The following is a 15392-nucleotide window of genomic DNA, read 5'->3' on the forward strand; positions in this document are numbered from 1 at the left end:
TTCATTAACTTTGTTATGCGATTGCGATTTTTTTATTTGCATTATACCTCTTAAAATTGTTCCAGAAAGTGACTGCGATTTACAAATCTAATCACTATAGTGGAAAATACTTCTCATTCTATCTAATAAAGAGCAAGTGTCCCTGAATCCCATGTCCGTGTGTCCGTGCTTGTTTTCCACTGCGCATGTGCAGGGAGGGACGCAGAGACACTGCCGAGACCTGGGGGGAAGGGGGGGGGGGGAATGACACGTGGCAGAGGAGGACAGGTCCCGAAGGGGGGCAAGCAGGTGCGAGTGCACGGGTGTGGGACCATTGCGGGGAGGGGGGCACCACCACAGCCTAGCACCCATTTTTAAACGGGCCTTAGGCCTAGTGATTTATATGATAAAGTAGCAACCCTAGCGATTTAAAAATCACTATCGATTTGCGATTCAGCTGTGCAGTGGAAAAAGGCCCTATGGGCCCTTTTCCACTAGCAATTACTAGCGATAGTGCTAAACGTCGCTAGCGATTGCGATTCAGCAAGTCTCAATTTTTTTTTACGCGATTGGGATTTTGCTAAGCAATGCATAGTAAAATTACTGTAAAAATCACTCCGAATCGCAATTGCGCTTTTGTAAAAATCAAATTGCGGTAGTGGAAAATACCTACCGCGATTCCTATGTTATTTAACAAACCCTAGCGATTTAAAAATCGCTAGCGATTTGCGATTCAGCATCGCAAACGCTCCTAGTGAAAAAAGGCCCTTAGAGATAATACAGTGTAAAGTGTTGTGGGAGATGTCAATGCTATGTAGATATTACATAATAATAATAATTTCATATGTTCTAGTCTCGTCCATACTGTAATCTCCTACATAATTTACTGCTTCCCTGCTATTCTTCATACATATATAGTATACTTATACAACTATGCAACAGTATCCTATCCGTCACTAGTGAGCCTGTGTGTTTACCGGGCACCGCACAGCACAGCACAATAGCCGGACAGCTGTCACCAGGCCGCTGTACTATGGTCACCATGGTAACTTTCCTGCCGACAGCGAGGCGTGGAACGCAAGCACGGGCGCGATGACGGCATCAGGTCGCGCGCCCCGCCCCGCCGCTCCTCCTCGCCAATCGGCGCCCAGCCAGACGTCACGTGGGGTGGAAGGTGGACGTTGTGCGTGGTGACGCTGTCGCCCGGTCCGGTGTTGGTGTGACGCAGGCTAGACGGTGTCCGGCGAAGGTGACCGATGACCATCCTCCCGAAGAAAAAGCCGCCTCCCCCCTCGGACAAGGAGGACGGGGAGCGGGGGGGCGCCGGCGGGGCGGACTCTCACTCCCGCTCCGGAGCCCGGCCCCGCTCCTCCCCGCCCCCGCGCTGGGCCCAGGCCTCGCCGACGCCCGCTACCGGAGGCCCGGGGGGAGGGGCCGGACAGGGATCGGATGGCTGCTGCTGCTGTAATAACGGAGCGGGGATGGGTGGCGGCTGCTGCTCCGGCCCGGGACACAGCAAAAGGCGGAGGCAGGCGGGTGGCGGCCCTGTTGGGAGCGGAGGTGGGATGGGGATCCCCGGGGCCGGGACCACATCTGACCTGGAGGACGGAGCTGGGAACAACAGCGAGGACGAGTACGAGACGGCGGCCCGGATAGAGGCCATAGACCCCGAGGTGAGCCCAGAGACAGAGGGGAGAGCAGTCCTGGTATAACAATACAGAGGTTGTTGTGTGGGGGAGGTGTTATGGTATAATAATACAGGGGTTGTTGTGTGGGAGAGGGAAGAGGTGTCATGGTATAATAATACAGGGGTTGTTGTGTGGGGGAGGTGTCATGGTATAATAATACAGGGGTTGTTGTGTGGGGGAGGTGTCATGGTATAATAATACAGGGGTTGTTGTGTGGGGGAGGTGTCATGGTATAATAATACAGGGGTTGTTGTGTGGGGGAGGTGTCGTGGTATAATAATACAGGGGTTGTTGTGTGGGGGAGGTGTCGTGGTATAATAATACAGGGGTTGTTGTGTGGGGGAGGTGTCATGGTATAATAATACAGGGGTTGTTGTGTGGGGGAGGTGTCATGGTATAATAATACAGGGGTTGTTGTGTGGTGTGGGGGAGGTGTCATGGTATAATAATACAGGGGTTGTTGTGTGGGGGGGGGGAGAGGTGTCATGGTATAATAATACAGGGGTTGTTGTGTGGGGGAGGGGAGAGGTGTCATGGTATAATAATACAGGGGTTGTTGTGTGGGGGAGGGGAGAGGTGTCATGGTATAATAATACAGGGGTTGTTGTATGGGGGAGGTGCCATGGTATAATAATACAGGGGTTGTTGTGTGGGGGAAGGGAGTCATGGTATACAGGGGTTTTTGTGTGGGGGAGGTGTTATGGTATAATAATACAGAGGTTGTTTTGTGTGTGTGTGTATGTGGGGGGGGGGGGGGGGGGGGCGGGTAGAGGTGTCATGATATAATAATACAGGGATTGTTGTGTGGGGGAGGGGAGAGCAGTCCTGGTATAATAATAGATAATAATAATATGGAGAGGTGACATGGTATAATACAGGTCTGTGGAGTCGGTACAAAAATCCGACTCCTCGGGTTAGGATTACACTAACTCCTCAACTCTGACTCCTCTAATTTGCATATTACAATCTTGTTGATTGAATGCATGTAACATGAAATGCATCTCTTAACTGCCAACTCTTAGGAATTTTAAAAGACAGCTGAAGTGAGAGGGATATGGAGGCTGCCATATTTATTCCCTTTTAAACCATACCAGTTACCTGGATATCCGGCGGTTCTTCTGCCTCTAATACTTTTAGTCATAGAATGAAACTAGCCCTTGGTAAGAGTACTTGACAGGAACAAAGAGCATCTATCAGGCCCTAGGCAATGTAACTAGGTACATGTAATGGTGGCCATACACTGTACAATAAAAACGTTCGATGTTCCCGTTTATTCGATCTAAATGATCGAATTGAATAAAATTTGAAAAAAAAAATTTCGATCAAGAAATTAGAACAATTATCCCATTTTTCCGGGAAAAATGATCGGACATGCTGGAAAAATCTTTATATTCGATCTAACTGAATAATCAAACTAAATTATCTAATTGAAAAATTGTATCATGTATGGCCACCTTAAGAGTGATGTGTAGGTACTCTGCAGGGGAATGAAGGGGAGTCGTCCTCTATTACACATTCTTCATGCACAATCTGAACACGAATTAGGCCCTAGGCAATATAACTGTGGGTACATGTAAGGCCCAGTGCACACCAAAACCGCTAGCAGATCCGCAATATGCTAGCGGTTTTGGGAGCTGATTTCAGAGCGATTCTAGGCATGTGTAGAGAGGTTTTCTAAACATACCTAGCGGTTTTGGGTGCGTTTTTGTGTAGCAGATTACACATATTGTTACGGTAAAAGCTGTTACTGAACAGCTTCTGTAACAAAAACGCCTGGCAAACCGCTCTGAAGTAGCATTTATCAGAGCGGTTTGCGTTTATCCTATACTTTACATTGAGGACGAAACGCTTCCAAAAACCGCAAACGTGCAGCAGGAGGCGCGTTTGCGGCTTGTCAAAAACCTCAAACCGCCAGTGTGCACCATCCCATTGCAATACATTAGCCAAGCGTTTTTACAGGCGGATGCGGCCGGCGGATCGCTCCAAAAACCGCTTGGTGTGCACTAGGCCTAAGAGTGATGTGCAGGTACTCTGCAGGAGAATGAGGCCATTTGTCCTCTATTACACATTCTTCATGTACAATCTGAACCAGGTTTATGGGTGATGGACAACACCTCTGTGTTCAGTGTGCACAACATTCTCAGTGGATTCCCTGCAGCTCTGTGGGGAGTGCATATGTAGGGTATAGTACTACTGTGTAACAAAGTAAACCTGAGACAGGTGAAATTAGTTTTTTTACATACATGGGTCTTCCTCCAGCCCCCTTCAGGCTATTCAGTCCCTTTCTGTCCTCCTCCGCCACCTGGATTTTCTGCTATGGGTCCAGGTATTTGAGCCAGTCGGGCATAGGCATAGTGCACATGCACACACTCCGCTGCCGGGAGCATACTACACTTACGCAGGTGAAGAATGGTCCCGACTGTGGGAGTGGCATGCGACCGGACTGCGCTGACTGGCTGAATTACCGGGAATCATAGCAGAATATCCATGTGGCGGAGGAGGACAGCGAGGGACTGATTGGCCTGAAGGGGGCTGGAAGAAGCCCCAGGTATGTATAAAACTCTTCTTTTCATCCGTCTGAGGTACCCTTTAATTGGTAGTCATCAAACCAAATTTTAACAAAATATCAAATTATTTGATTTCATGAGCAAAGGGAGTGCATAAATTTGCATAAATCAGCATAAGCGCAGAATTATTTCCATCTCATTGGCCATCTCTATTAGTGACACAGCTACACGTCAGGCACTTTTCTTACAGCATAGATGCTATTTAGTATATGTATACAGTCACAATCAGATGTGTATATCTGACTTTAAAAATACGGGGACTGCTTTATTGAAGTAGCACAAGTAACTATTTTTTGATTGTTTTATTTCATTTTTGTAGACTAAGCACAGCTATTACTGTATATACAAATTATGTATGATAACTATTATCTGAGAAATGGAACATTTTATCATATTTTCTATTTTAATTACAGTTTAGATTTATTAGGAGTTGGAGCATTTCCTGACTCTGACTCCAGGTACCCAAAAATTGCCCAGACTCCACAGCCCTGGTATAATAAAACAGGGGTTGTGCGGGAGAGGTGTCCGGGTATAATGCAACAAGGGTTGTTGTGTGGGGGAGGGGAGAGGTGTCATGGTATAGTAATACAGAAGGTGTTGTGTGGGGGAGGGGAGAGGTGTCATTATACAGGGATTGTTGTGTGGAGGAGGGGAGAGGTGTCATGGTATAATAATACAGAGGTTGTGTGGGGAAGGTTAGAGGTGTCATTGTATAATAATACAGGGGTTGTTGTGTGGGGAGGGGGTGTCATGTATTATACAGGGGTGGTTGTTGTGCGTGTGTGTGGGTAGGAGGAGGTGTCATGGTATAATACATGTACAGGCAGTGTTGTGTGGGGGAGGGGAGAGGTGTCATTGTATAATAATACAGCCGTTGTTGTGTGGAAGGGGAGAGATGGGCGCTATTCTAGTTTAGAGGACCCAGCAGGAAACCTCATAGGGAAATTCTGCTAAAGTGATTCAGTGGACAGCTCCTTCTCGGACATCTAGGTTTTAGATAGGTTGTAGTAAACTACAGCCACACTATTCAGCCAATCACAATGCTTGGTGCTGTAGAGTGCTGTGATTGGAGAACTGTCCCCAATAAGGTTTCCTGCTGGCTTGCCTAAACTAGACTAGCGCCCAGAAGTGTCATGGTATAAAGGGGTTGTGGGAAGGGGAGAGGTGTCATGGTATAATACAAAGGTTTCTGTGTAGGGGAGAGACCGGGCACAAAATCAGATACTTACCTTGAGAGGGAAGCCTCAGAATTCTACTGAGGCTTCCCTCGCTATTCCATGGTCCCCTGTTGCTGAGTCCGGAAGATAAACGACAAGGCTGGAGGAAGACTCAAGTACGTAGAAATGCTTTAATTTTTTTTGTCTCTTGTACACTTTAAAGTACAACTAGGGAAGGACAGGGAAGCTGCCATATTTATTTTGTACAGTGCAGATTGCCTAGCTGTCTTGCTGATCCTCTTACCTTTAATACTTTAAGCCATATACTAGCGCTGGGCGAACGGCCCGCAGGCTGCATCTGGCCCACGTACACTGTTACTCCGGCCCGCCAACAGGCGGCCAGATTTCTCCTCTCCCTCCCTGCAGAGTTGCAAACAGACGGTGAGGGACTAACTCGCCATGATCAGATTCCTGCGTTGCGTCTCCATGACAACAGGGCGTCACATGATGTGACCTAGGGACGTTCCAGCATAATACAAGCTGGCTGCCAGCATGTATTACACTGGCACGTCCTGACTTTACGTCATATGATGCCCTGTTGCCATGGAGATGTGACTCGGGAATCTGTGATCAAGGTGAGTTTCAAGTCCCCTGCCGTTCACTCGTATCTCTGCAGGGGGGGGGGGTGTTTGGATTTTGAGATTGCGGCCCGTGGTCGGCGTAATAAAACTAGCTGGCAGCGGTAGAACGGAGGGTCGTGGAGGATCGGTGCGGGGCAGGAGGGCTGCAAGGTCTTCAGTTCCGCTTTAAAGTTTGACCTGCCATAGACCATATACAATATCTTCATGTTGGCACTGGTAGGCTTAACTAGCCAATAGGGTAGTGTGTAAGCTTCCTAGTCAGTTGTTTGGCTTGTTTCCAAAAGCAGATGCAATGTTGTTTGGTGGCAGCGGTGGGATATTGTCTAGTAAAGTAGTGTGCAGCTTAATTCCTAAAGCTTCAAAACTACTGAAATTTGGCAGTAATGAATGCCTGGTGTGTGATATGTTCTCTCAATCAACATGGAAATACATTACTGAGGAGTTAGAGTTGAAGGATTTAACGTCCGCTTTAGAAGTGTACCCCAATCCCACCTCCATTAAGGTGGAAAAAGAGGCTTTTCTCTGCACTAACCCACATCTAATCAGTGGAATACATATAGAAGAGTGACTGGGAAGTGTATTACCATCACAGAGTACACAGAGTGGGGGGAGATATTAAAGAGACTGTCCCAAAGATAAATCGGCAGTGGTCGGTCTAGGTGACATCCTAATGTTTTCTCCAATACTATAATACAGAAGGACGGGCTGGATTTGTCTTTTTTGTTTTAGCTATGATGGAAAGGTGAAGTGTCCTAGGATATTGTGGAGGGCTGAGAGGTGTCAGAGGATGTCGTATGTGGAGGGCTGAGAGGTGTCAGAGGATGTTGTATGTGGAGGGCTGAGAGGTGTCAGAGGATGTTGTATGTGGAGGGCTGAGAGGTGTCAGAGGATGTTGTATGTGGAGGGCTGAGAGGTGTCAGAGGATGTTGTATGTGGAGGGCTGAGAGGTGTCAGAGGATGTTGTATGTGGAGGGCTGAGAGGTGTCAGAGGATGTTGTATGTGGAGGGCTGAGAGGTGTCAGAGGATGTTGTATGTGGAGGGCTGAGAGGTGTCAGAGGATGTTGTATGTGGAGGGCTGAGAGGTGTCAGAGGATGTTGTATGTGGAGGGCTGAGAGGTGTCAGAGGATGTTGTATGTGGAGGGCTGAGAGGTGTCAGAGGATGTTGTATGTGGAGGGCTGAGAGGTGTCAGAGGATGTTGTATGTGGAGGGCTGAGAGGTGTCAGAGGATGTTGTATGTGGAGGGCTGAGAGGTGTCAGAGGATGTTGTATGTGGAGGGCTGAGAGGTGTCAGAGGATGTTGTATGTGGAGGGCTGAGAGGTGTCAGAAGATGTTGTATGTGGAGGGCTGAGAGGTGTCAGAGGATGTTGTATGTGGAGGGCTGAGAGGTGTCAGAGGATGTTGTATGTGGAGGGCTGAGAGGTGTCGGGGGACGTTGTATGTGGAGGGCTGAGAGGTGTCGGGGGACGTTGTATGTGGAGGGCTGAGAGGTGTCGGGGGACGTTGTATGTGGAGGGCTGAGAGGTGTCGGGGGACGTTGTATGTGGAGGGCTGAGAGGTGTCGGGGGACGTTGTATGTGGAGGGCTGAGAGGTGTCGGGGGACGTTGTATGTGGAGGGCTGAGAGGTGTCGGGGGATGTTGTATGTGGAGGGCTGAGAGGTGTCAGAGGATGTTGTATGTGGAGGGCTGAGAGGTGTCAGAGAATGTTGTATGTGGAGGGCTGAGAGGTGTCAGAGGATGTTGTATGTGGAGGCCTGAGAGGTGTCGGGGGATGTTGTATGTGGAGGGCTGAGAGATGTCAGGGGACGTTGCATGGTGGAGGGCTAAGAGGCATTAGGGGTGGAGGCGCCCAATGCATAAAAGATAGGCTAATCTATATATATATAATAGAGTAAGTGCCTCAACCTTCAAACAAGAAGAAGTAGCGCCCTGCCCCCAGGGCCGGTCCAAGTAAGAAGAAGGGGCTGGTCCAAGCAAGAAGAAGTAGTGTCATAGGGATACTTTGCATGTTCAGTAGCAGTGCATTGTGGGTAACCACAAATGTTCACTTATAGCGGAATTATTGCAGATTTGCTTCTGTTTTAAGAAGGAAAATTACACCAAGCTTTGCTTTTTTTAGTAGGAGGGATTTTTGGTCTCTTTTATCCCCCTATACATTCTTAGTAGTTTGGGTCACCCTGAGCTGCTTGGTTACTCTGTTGTACTGGTCCAAGCCCTATCTCATACAGCTATATCAATCCCTGCTATGGCTATCATTCATGAAAGTGCTGTCGGTATGGAGAATCAGTGCGGGAAAACACCACTGACTGTGTTTTAGACTGTTCTGGCTGCTGATCCATAAAAAAGTATCCAGGTGTGGTAGCAGTGCGGAGATTCCCCGAACTAGGCTGGCGGCAGGCAGGCGGTAGGCTTGCGGAGACACGGAAGCTGCCGAGTTGATACATTTCTCCGTGTTCCGCTCTACTGCAGCTGCCTGGGAGGTCTCTGTGTCTCCATTCACTTAACATTGTTATCGCCACATCAGAGGGAGCGGTACTTCCCGACCTCACACCGCTTGCGGTGATCTTTATGAATTAACATTTTGCTACATTTAACAATCGCCGCACAAGGCGGTGATTTATCGCTCTGCTCGGTAATGTCAGCTTTTGATGCGGAAGGAGCCTTTATGAATGCAGATTTTGCTACGTGTTCGGCAAAGTCAGCTGTTTTAAGCATTTCCGCATGCGGAAATGCTTTATGAATGATAGCCTATGTAGTGATGAGAACCAAAGGTCTGAAATAGGCTGTCACATGTGGGTTTGATATGACTGTGTAAAACTTAAAGGACTTACGAGGCCAAAATGGCTAAAAAAGCCAAGTACCTGCAAGATGTTTAAATGCACGGAGGACGCCGTCCGCGCCCTCCGTGCAGTTCTGCCGGGTCCCCTTCCTGAGATCTTTAATAAATTTAATAGATTTAATAGATTTTTAATAAAAATGTCTTTATTTATTTTTTTTATATAAACTAACAACAACAACAAATAACATTTGTAGAGCGCTTTTCTCCCATAGGACTCAATAACGCTATGTGTGCACTCAGCCGAAGGGACAGGTTTCGTGTTCAGGTGGGCTTACTGGTTTGGATGACCAGAGCTGTAACGTGGAGAGTGTTGGGTGTCAGGCGGTGGTGCTGTGTGTTTGGCGGCAGTAAAGGGTTGCTCATGCAGAACAGTTATGTGTGTTTACAGTCATAGGGAAGAAGAATGGGGGATGCTGTATAGGGTGAAGCTCTTTAGATTTCTGCACCTCCTGCAGTGTGTCATCTGTTTGTGAAACTTTCCACATTATGCGGGCCGTCTGCTTGGCAGGCCTTACTGTGCTCAGTGTTTATATGTGTACATCTCCTTTTTCTATGTAACCAGTATGATGATCCACCTAGATTATGGTAAAAGTGTGAGATGACTCAGAATTCTGGGAATTACTATGAAACTCTAGCAGCCGTTTCTGAAACACTGATTTTCTTCATATGCCTTGGGAAGAAAAAGCAGAACTCAAAGTGACAGTGTAACTGTAATTAACAGTCTTAAATTAACCAGTAACGGCGCATATACTGCACCTCACATGGGGCGACATTAAACAGAAACCACATACTTGCCTAAGAACAGGGACGCCTGTGGATCCTATTAAAGAGGATCTGTAACATGAAAAGATCCCCTGGGGGGTACTCACCTCGGGTGGGGGAAGCCTCCGGATCCTAATGAGGCTTCCCACGCCGTCCTCCATCCGTCAGGGGTCTCGCTGCAGCCCTCCGTGGAGTCCGTGCAGCGGTGACGTCAATATTTACCTTCCTGGCTCCTGCGCAGGCGCTCTGACGGCTGTCGGCTCCGAACTACACGGAAATACCCGATCGCCGTCGGGTCTGCTCTACTGCGCAGGCGCAAGTTTCCTGCGCCTGCGCAGTAGAGCGGACCCGAATGAGATCGGGTATTTCCGTGTAGTTCGGAACGGAAAGCCGCCACAGCGCCCCCGCTGGAGCCAGCAAAGGTAAATATTGAACTGACAGTCGGCACAGTCGCCGGCTGTTCGGAGGGCTGGGACAGAGGACGGCGTGGGAAGCCTCATTAGGATCCGGAGGCTTCCCCCACTCGAGGTGAGTACCCCCCAGGGGATCTTTTTAATGTTAGAGTCTCTTTAAGGTCCTCTGTTGCTGCACATGGACTCACCAAAGATTACCGACGAGGACTTGTTGGTATCACTCCTCTTGAAGCGCCTGCACAGTAGGCCGGAGCCGTGGCTGTGCTTGTGTGGCTGCAGCATGGCCACACTCGTGGTAGAAAAGGCAGCTCCAATCAGCTGAAGTGTTTGCCAGCGGCAATGTGGCATGAGGGAATGCCGTGGGAAGCCTCATTAGGATACAGAGGCTTCCCCCTCCTAGGTCAGTATGTGTTCCTGAACCTGAGTTTCGACACAGGTTCTCTTTAATTTTGCAAGTGATTTTGCACTGTGATGAATTTCACATTGCAGCGCATGCTGCTTAAAGTGGACCCAAATTAAAAATACAAGATTTCAGAAATCTATTTTCTAAATTATAATAATAAATATCAGCCTTTTTTCAGCTGCATGATGACAAATATAAAATATTTTACATTTATTGGAGGAACCCTTCCCTTCCTTTCATATTGCTGGGACAGAATACAGCAGACTGGTGGAGTAGGTGGTGTCCAGCAAAGGAGGAATTGCTAATGGCTGCCACCTGTATAACCCTAGTTAAGAAAAGAGAAGGGTGAAAAGCAGGCACTGAAATGCTCATAGGCTTGAAGGAGTGTTTATTTATCTTTGTATGTGTCAGAGTGGTGCAACTAAATATGTTGTATTAACCCTCTGGACGATACAATTACATTGCCCAGGAGGGGGCGCAGCACTGTTTTTTTTTATTTTATTTTTTTTATTTTTTAAATCATGTAGCGAGCCCTGGGCTCGCTACATGATAGCCGCTGCGCAGCGGCACCCCCCACCCACCCACCCACTCCGATCGCCTTCGGCGATCAGAGTAAGCAGGAGATCCCGTTCAGAACGGGATTTCCTGCTGGGCTTCCCCGGTCGCCATGGCGACGGGGCGGGATGACGTCACTGACGTCATGGACGTCGTGACGTCAGAGGGAGTCCCGATCCACCCCTCAGCGCTGCCTGGCACTGATTGGCCAGGCTGCGCAAGTGGTCGGTGAGGGGGGGGGCTGCACGGCGGGTAGCGGCGGATCGGCAGCGGCGATCGGAAGTTACACGCAGCTAGCAAAGTGCTAGCTGCGTGTAACAAAAAAAAAATTAAGCAAATCGGCCCACCAGGGCCTGAGAACTCCTCCTGCGCGACATACCCTGAGCTCAGCTCGGGATTATCGCCCAGGAGGTTAAACAAAGTTTGGTTTGGGTCCTCTGTAAAGAGAACCGGAGGTGTGTTTGTGAAATCATATTAGGACACAGAGGCCCATTCTGCATACAATCACCAGCCTCTGTGTCCTAATGTGCCTCCAGCCTTCCGCCGTGCTCTGCTGTCCGCATTATAAAAACCGCCAGGCTAGCGACACGCAGATTGTCGCTAGTCTGCTGTTTACCTTCTGGCTGCCATTAACCGCCACTCCCCCGCCTCCTGTATAGCGCGGCTCCCCGCCTGCGTCTCTGCCCTCCCCTGCTCTGTAATCCGATTGGAGGAAGCTTACAGAGCCGGAGAGGGAAGGGACACAGGCAGGGAGCCGCGCTATACATGAGGCAGTGAGTGGCAGCCAGAAGGTAAACAGCAGACTAGCGTCAATCTGCGTGTCTCTAGCCTGGCGGTTTTTATAATGAGATAAGGTTCTATTTAACTTACCTGGGGCTTCTTCCCGCCCCCTCGGTTTCCTATCAGTTCTGCTGCTGCTGTGCCCCTTGGAAAGCTTGCTGACTAGACCAGCCGGGCTACTGCACAGAGCGAGCTGTGGGACTCCTCCATCGTGCTTACATAGCCAGGAGTTATCTTTGCATATGCATAACTGTATGGGATTACGATCCAGGAGGTGGCACCTGGGCCATGTATGTGCAGCTGGCCGCATCTGTTAAAGTGTGGCGCGGCAGAACTGAGATGGCCGGGAGGAAACTGGGGGCTGGAAGGAGCCCCAGGTATGTAACCCCCCCCCCCCCCCTCCTTTTAGCTTTACTTTAAAGAGAACCCGAGGTGTGTTTAAAGAATGTTATCTGCATACAGAGGCTGGATCTGCCTATACAGCCCAGCCTCTGTTGCTATCCCAAACCCCACTAAGGTCCCCCTGCACTCTGCAATCCCTCATAAATCACAGCCATGCTGTGAGGCTGTGTTTACATCTGTAGTGTCAGTCTCAGCTGCTCCCCCGCCTCCTGCATAGCTCCGGTCCCTGCCCCTGTCCCTTCCCTCCAATCAGCAGGGAGGGAAGGGATGCAGGCGGGGACTGGAGTTCTGCAGGAGGCGGGGAGAGCTGCAGACTGACACTATAGAGATAAACACAGCCAGCTCTGACAAGCTGTTTGTCAGCAGCGTGGCTGTGATTTATGAGGGATTGCAGAGTGCAGGGGGACCTTAGGGGGGTTTGGGATAGCAACAGAGGATGGGCTGTATAGGCAGATCCAGCCTCTGTATGCAGATAATATTCTTCAAACCCACCTCGGGTTCTCTTTAATCAGTCCCGATACCTGTCCCGTATTTAGATGAATGTAGGACCTTCTTCAGAAAATTAATTTTTTTTATTTATTTAATTCTTTGCCGATTTTTGGCCTCTAGTAGCTTCTCAAATCTGTTTCAGGGCCCTGACACCAAGCAGCGTTTTGCGGGTCGTTTTCTTTTCTCAAAAAAAAAACAGCTTCATTGACTTACATTAAAATTGCAGCAAAATCGCAGCGTTCAGTTTTTTTAAAAATTGTGAGCTCGCCAAGTTTACAGTGATTTTAATGAAAACAACCCACAAAACGGTATTTGGTGTGTCAGGGCCTTCAGATTATCATGAGCTTGTCACAACTACAAACACCCACACACTGTGCAAATCCATTACAGGCCTCTTGCTGCCCCTGGAATTCTTAGCTATCCCAGGGAGTGTTAGACAGGGTTGCTCAAATACATTTGTTATCTGCATGTCATGTAATCATTGGTTTATGCATTCCAATCCTTTTCCATCTGTGCTGCGATCCCTCATTAGGAGACCTGATATATGATTGTAGATGTGAGAGTCGAGGTGTGTACACACATCTAAAATTGGCCAATTTTCCCACTTCTGTGTAGTATCAGAGCTTACCTACACAATCTATTCAAGGTATTCTAAATCTGGCAGACCCCATACTACATGGAAATTGTAAAATTGGCAAATCAAGATTGGATGTGTGTCCTAGACTTAACCACTTGAGGACCACAGTCTTTCTACCCCTTAAGGACCAGGCACTTTTTTTCCATTCAGACCACTGCAGCTTTCACGGTTTATTGCTCGCTCATACAACCTACCACCTAAACCTAAGTGTGTTTGGGTGCAGACTAGGGTGGCTGCAGCCTGCCCTGGTGGTCCCTCGGACACTGGGACCACCAGGGCAGGAGGCAGCCTGTATAATACACTTTGTATACATTACAAAGTGTATTATACACTTTGTAGCGGCGATCGCGGGGTTAACATCCCGCCGGCGCTTCCGTATGGCCGGCGGGATGTTACGGCGGGTGGGCGGAGCCAGTTGCCGGGGGAAGCGCGCGTCATCAATGACGCGATCGCTCCCCCGGCGTAGCAAAAGGACGCACCGCCTTAAGGCGTATTGCGGTCCTTAGGGGATCCACTTTGCCGCCGCCCATGGGCTGTGGGCGGTCGGCAAGTGGTTAAAGTGGACCAGAACTCTTGCTCAGGACAGAAGGAAAACCATAGAGAAATGCACCCTGTATGTATTTAGAGAGTTAACCCTGTCTAATTCCTCCTTATCTGTGACTAATCACAAGTTTGATCCCTTAGCTGTGTCACCTGACTGCCATGGCAGAGATTTTTTTGAGTGCACTGCATTCAAGCCACAGTTAATGAGCTTTTCACAGGCCAACAAAAGCAAACTTGCCACCAACAGCTCTTGGGGATGAATGAGATCACTTAAAGCAAACCAGAACTGAGACAAAAAAAAATGGTGTTTCGGTCCTCTTTGTCCCCTTGTTCCATTGCTGGGCCCAATCCAGCTAGGCAATCAGAATAAGCCTTCGGGACTCTTCAGTAAGCTTCAGAAGTACTCTCGTCCATGGGGTACTCCTGAAAATGGGGCTAATTGGACCATGCCTTGTGGGGGTTTTTTCGCCTTCCTCTGGATCAACAGGGGTATGTGGGGGGCGGGCTGGAGTTGTACTTTGTACTGGTTGAACTCGATGGACGTATGTCTTTTTTTCAACCAAAATAACTATGTAATTATGTAACTAAGATCCAGAATATGCGCTGTAACTGGAACAATCTGTGGGATCGAGAGTATTCCCTCTTCTTTGGTATCGAACTTATTTTTTCAGGTTTGCGTTAAATCGTAGTCTCCCAACTGCAGCAGGTTATCATGGTGAGTGAACATGGCACACAGCATGTCACACACTGCTGAACTGTTGCATTGGAATGTTGGGCAAACATTATTGAAAATACTGCGGCGAACGATTGCAGCATGGTCAACTGGCAATTATGTGAAAGGTCTTTGGGGAACATTTATCAAGAGTGTCTGAGACAAAATATTGGTAGGTTTTTAGAAATCCGTGCAAAACTGTCTCAGACATCTTAAAAATTACTAAATAGTGCAGTTTCCTTCTTAAACTGGGTACACCATACGTTTTTCTGCTCGATTTTCCACCCAATCGTTTTTTCCGCTTGATTCTCCGCTCTATTCTCTTATCTTCCACTCGTTTTTCATATCTCTTTTCGTTCACTTCTATGAGAAATCGAGGCAAAACCAATCGGAAGGAATATCGGACATGTCGAAAATTATCTATCGAACCCATCTATTGGGGGTAAACACGTATGGTGTATTCCCAACATTAGGAATGGGAGAAGTTGGGAAGGTCTCAGCCAGTGAAGTGTATGAGGGAAATTACTGTTGCTGAAGTAACCAATACATCTGCTGTATTGCATCAATGTCCAGCAATAGAAGGGTTAAGAACAGAACATCTTGACAGGACACCTGGCAGCAGGGGGGAGGAGCACTTCACAAATCATATCTAGCACAATCTGTAGAGTGCTATCACGCAGTTTTAATCTGCGCCAGTTTAAGGATGGATTTGCACTTTTCTTAACTGTAGTGCAGTTCTAGAAATGTACGCTAAACTGCCGCTATTAAGTAGGATTTAGGAATTTTCTTATAATCGTGCAGCACAGTTCCCCCTGCTGGTTAC

General features: G+C 48.3%; 1 protein-coding gene and 1 long non-coding RNA gene across 4 annotated transcripts in view; one reads left to right on the plus strand and one right to left on the minus strand.

Moving 5' to 3' along the window:
- The window catches only part of LOC137527844 (uncharacterized), an 83273-nt gene extending 82231 nt beyond the window's left edge, over positions 1-1042 (minus strand). For both annotated transcript variants that reach the window (XR_011023224.1, XR_011023225.1), the window contains exon 1: positions 957-1042. This is a non-coding gene — a long non-coding RNA (uncharacterized lncRNA). The remainder of the gene's footprint in view (positions 1-956) is intronic.
- A 94-nt stretch (positions 1043-1136) lies between these two features.
- The window catches only part of OTUD5 (OTU deubiquitinase 5), a 103814-nt gene continuing 89558 nt past the window's right edge, over positions 1137-15392 (plus strand). For both annotated transcript variants that reach the window (XM_068248807.1, XM_068248809.1), the window contains exon 1: positions 1137-1652. In XM_068248807.1, coding sequence (XP_068104908.1) covers positions 1236-1652 — 417 coding nt within the window. In that variant the 5' untranslated portion in view covers positions 1137-1235. The remainder of the gene's footprint in view (positions 1653-15392) is intronic.

This window comes from Hyperolius riggenbachi, chromosome 8, assembly GCF_040937935.1.
Source record: "Hyperolius riggenbachi isolate aHypRig1 chromosome 8, aHypRig1.pri, whole genome shotgun sequence".
NCBI lineage: Eukaryota > Metazoa > Chordata > Amphibia > Anura > Hyperoliidae > Hyperolius > Hyperolius riggenbachi.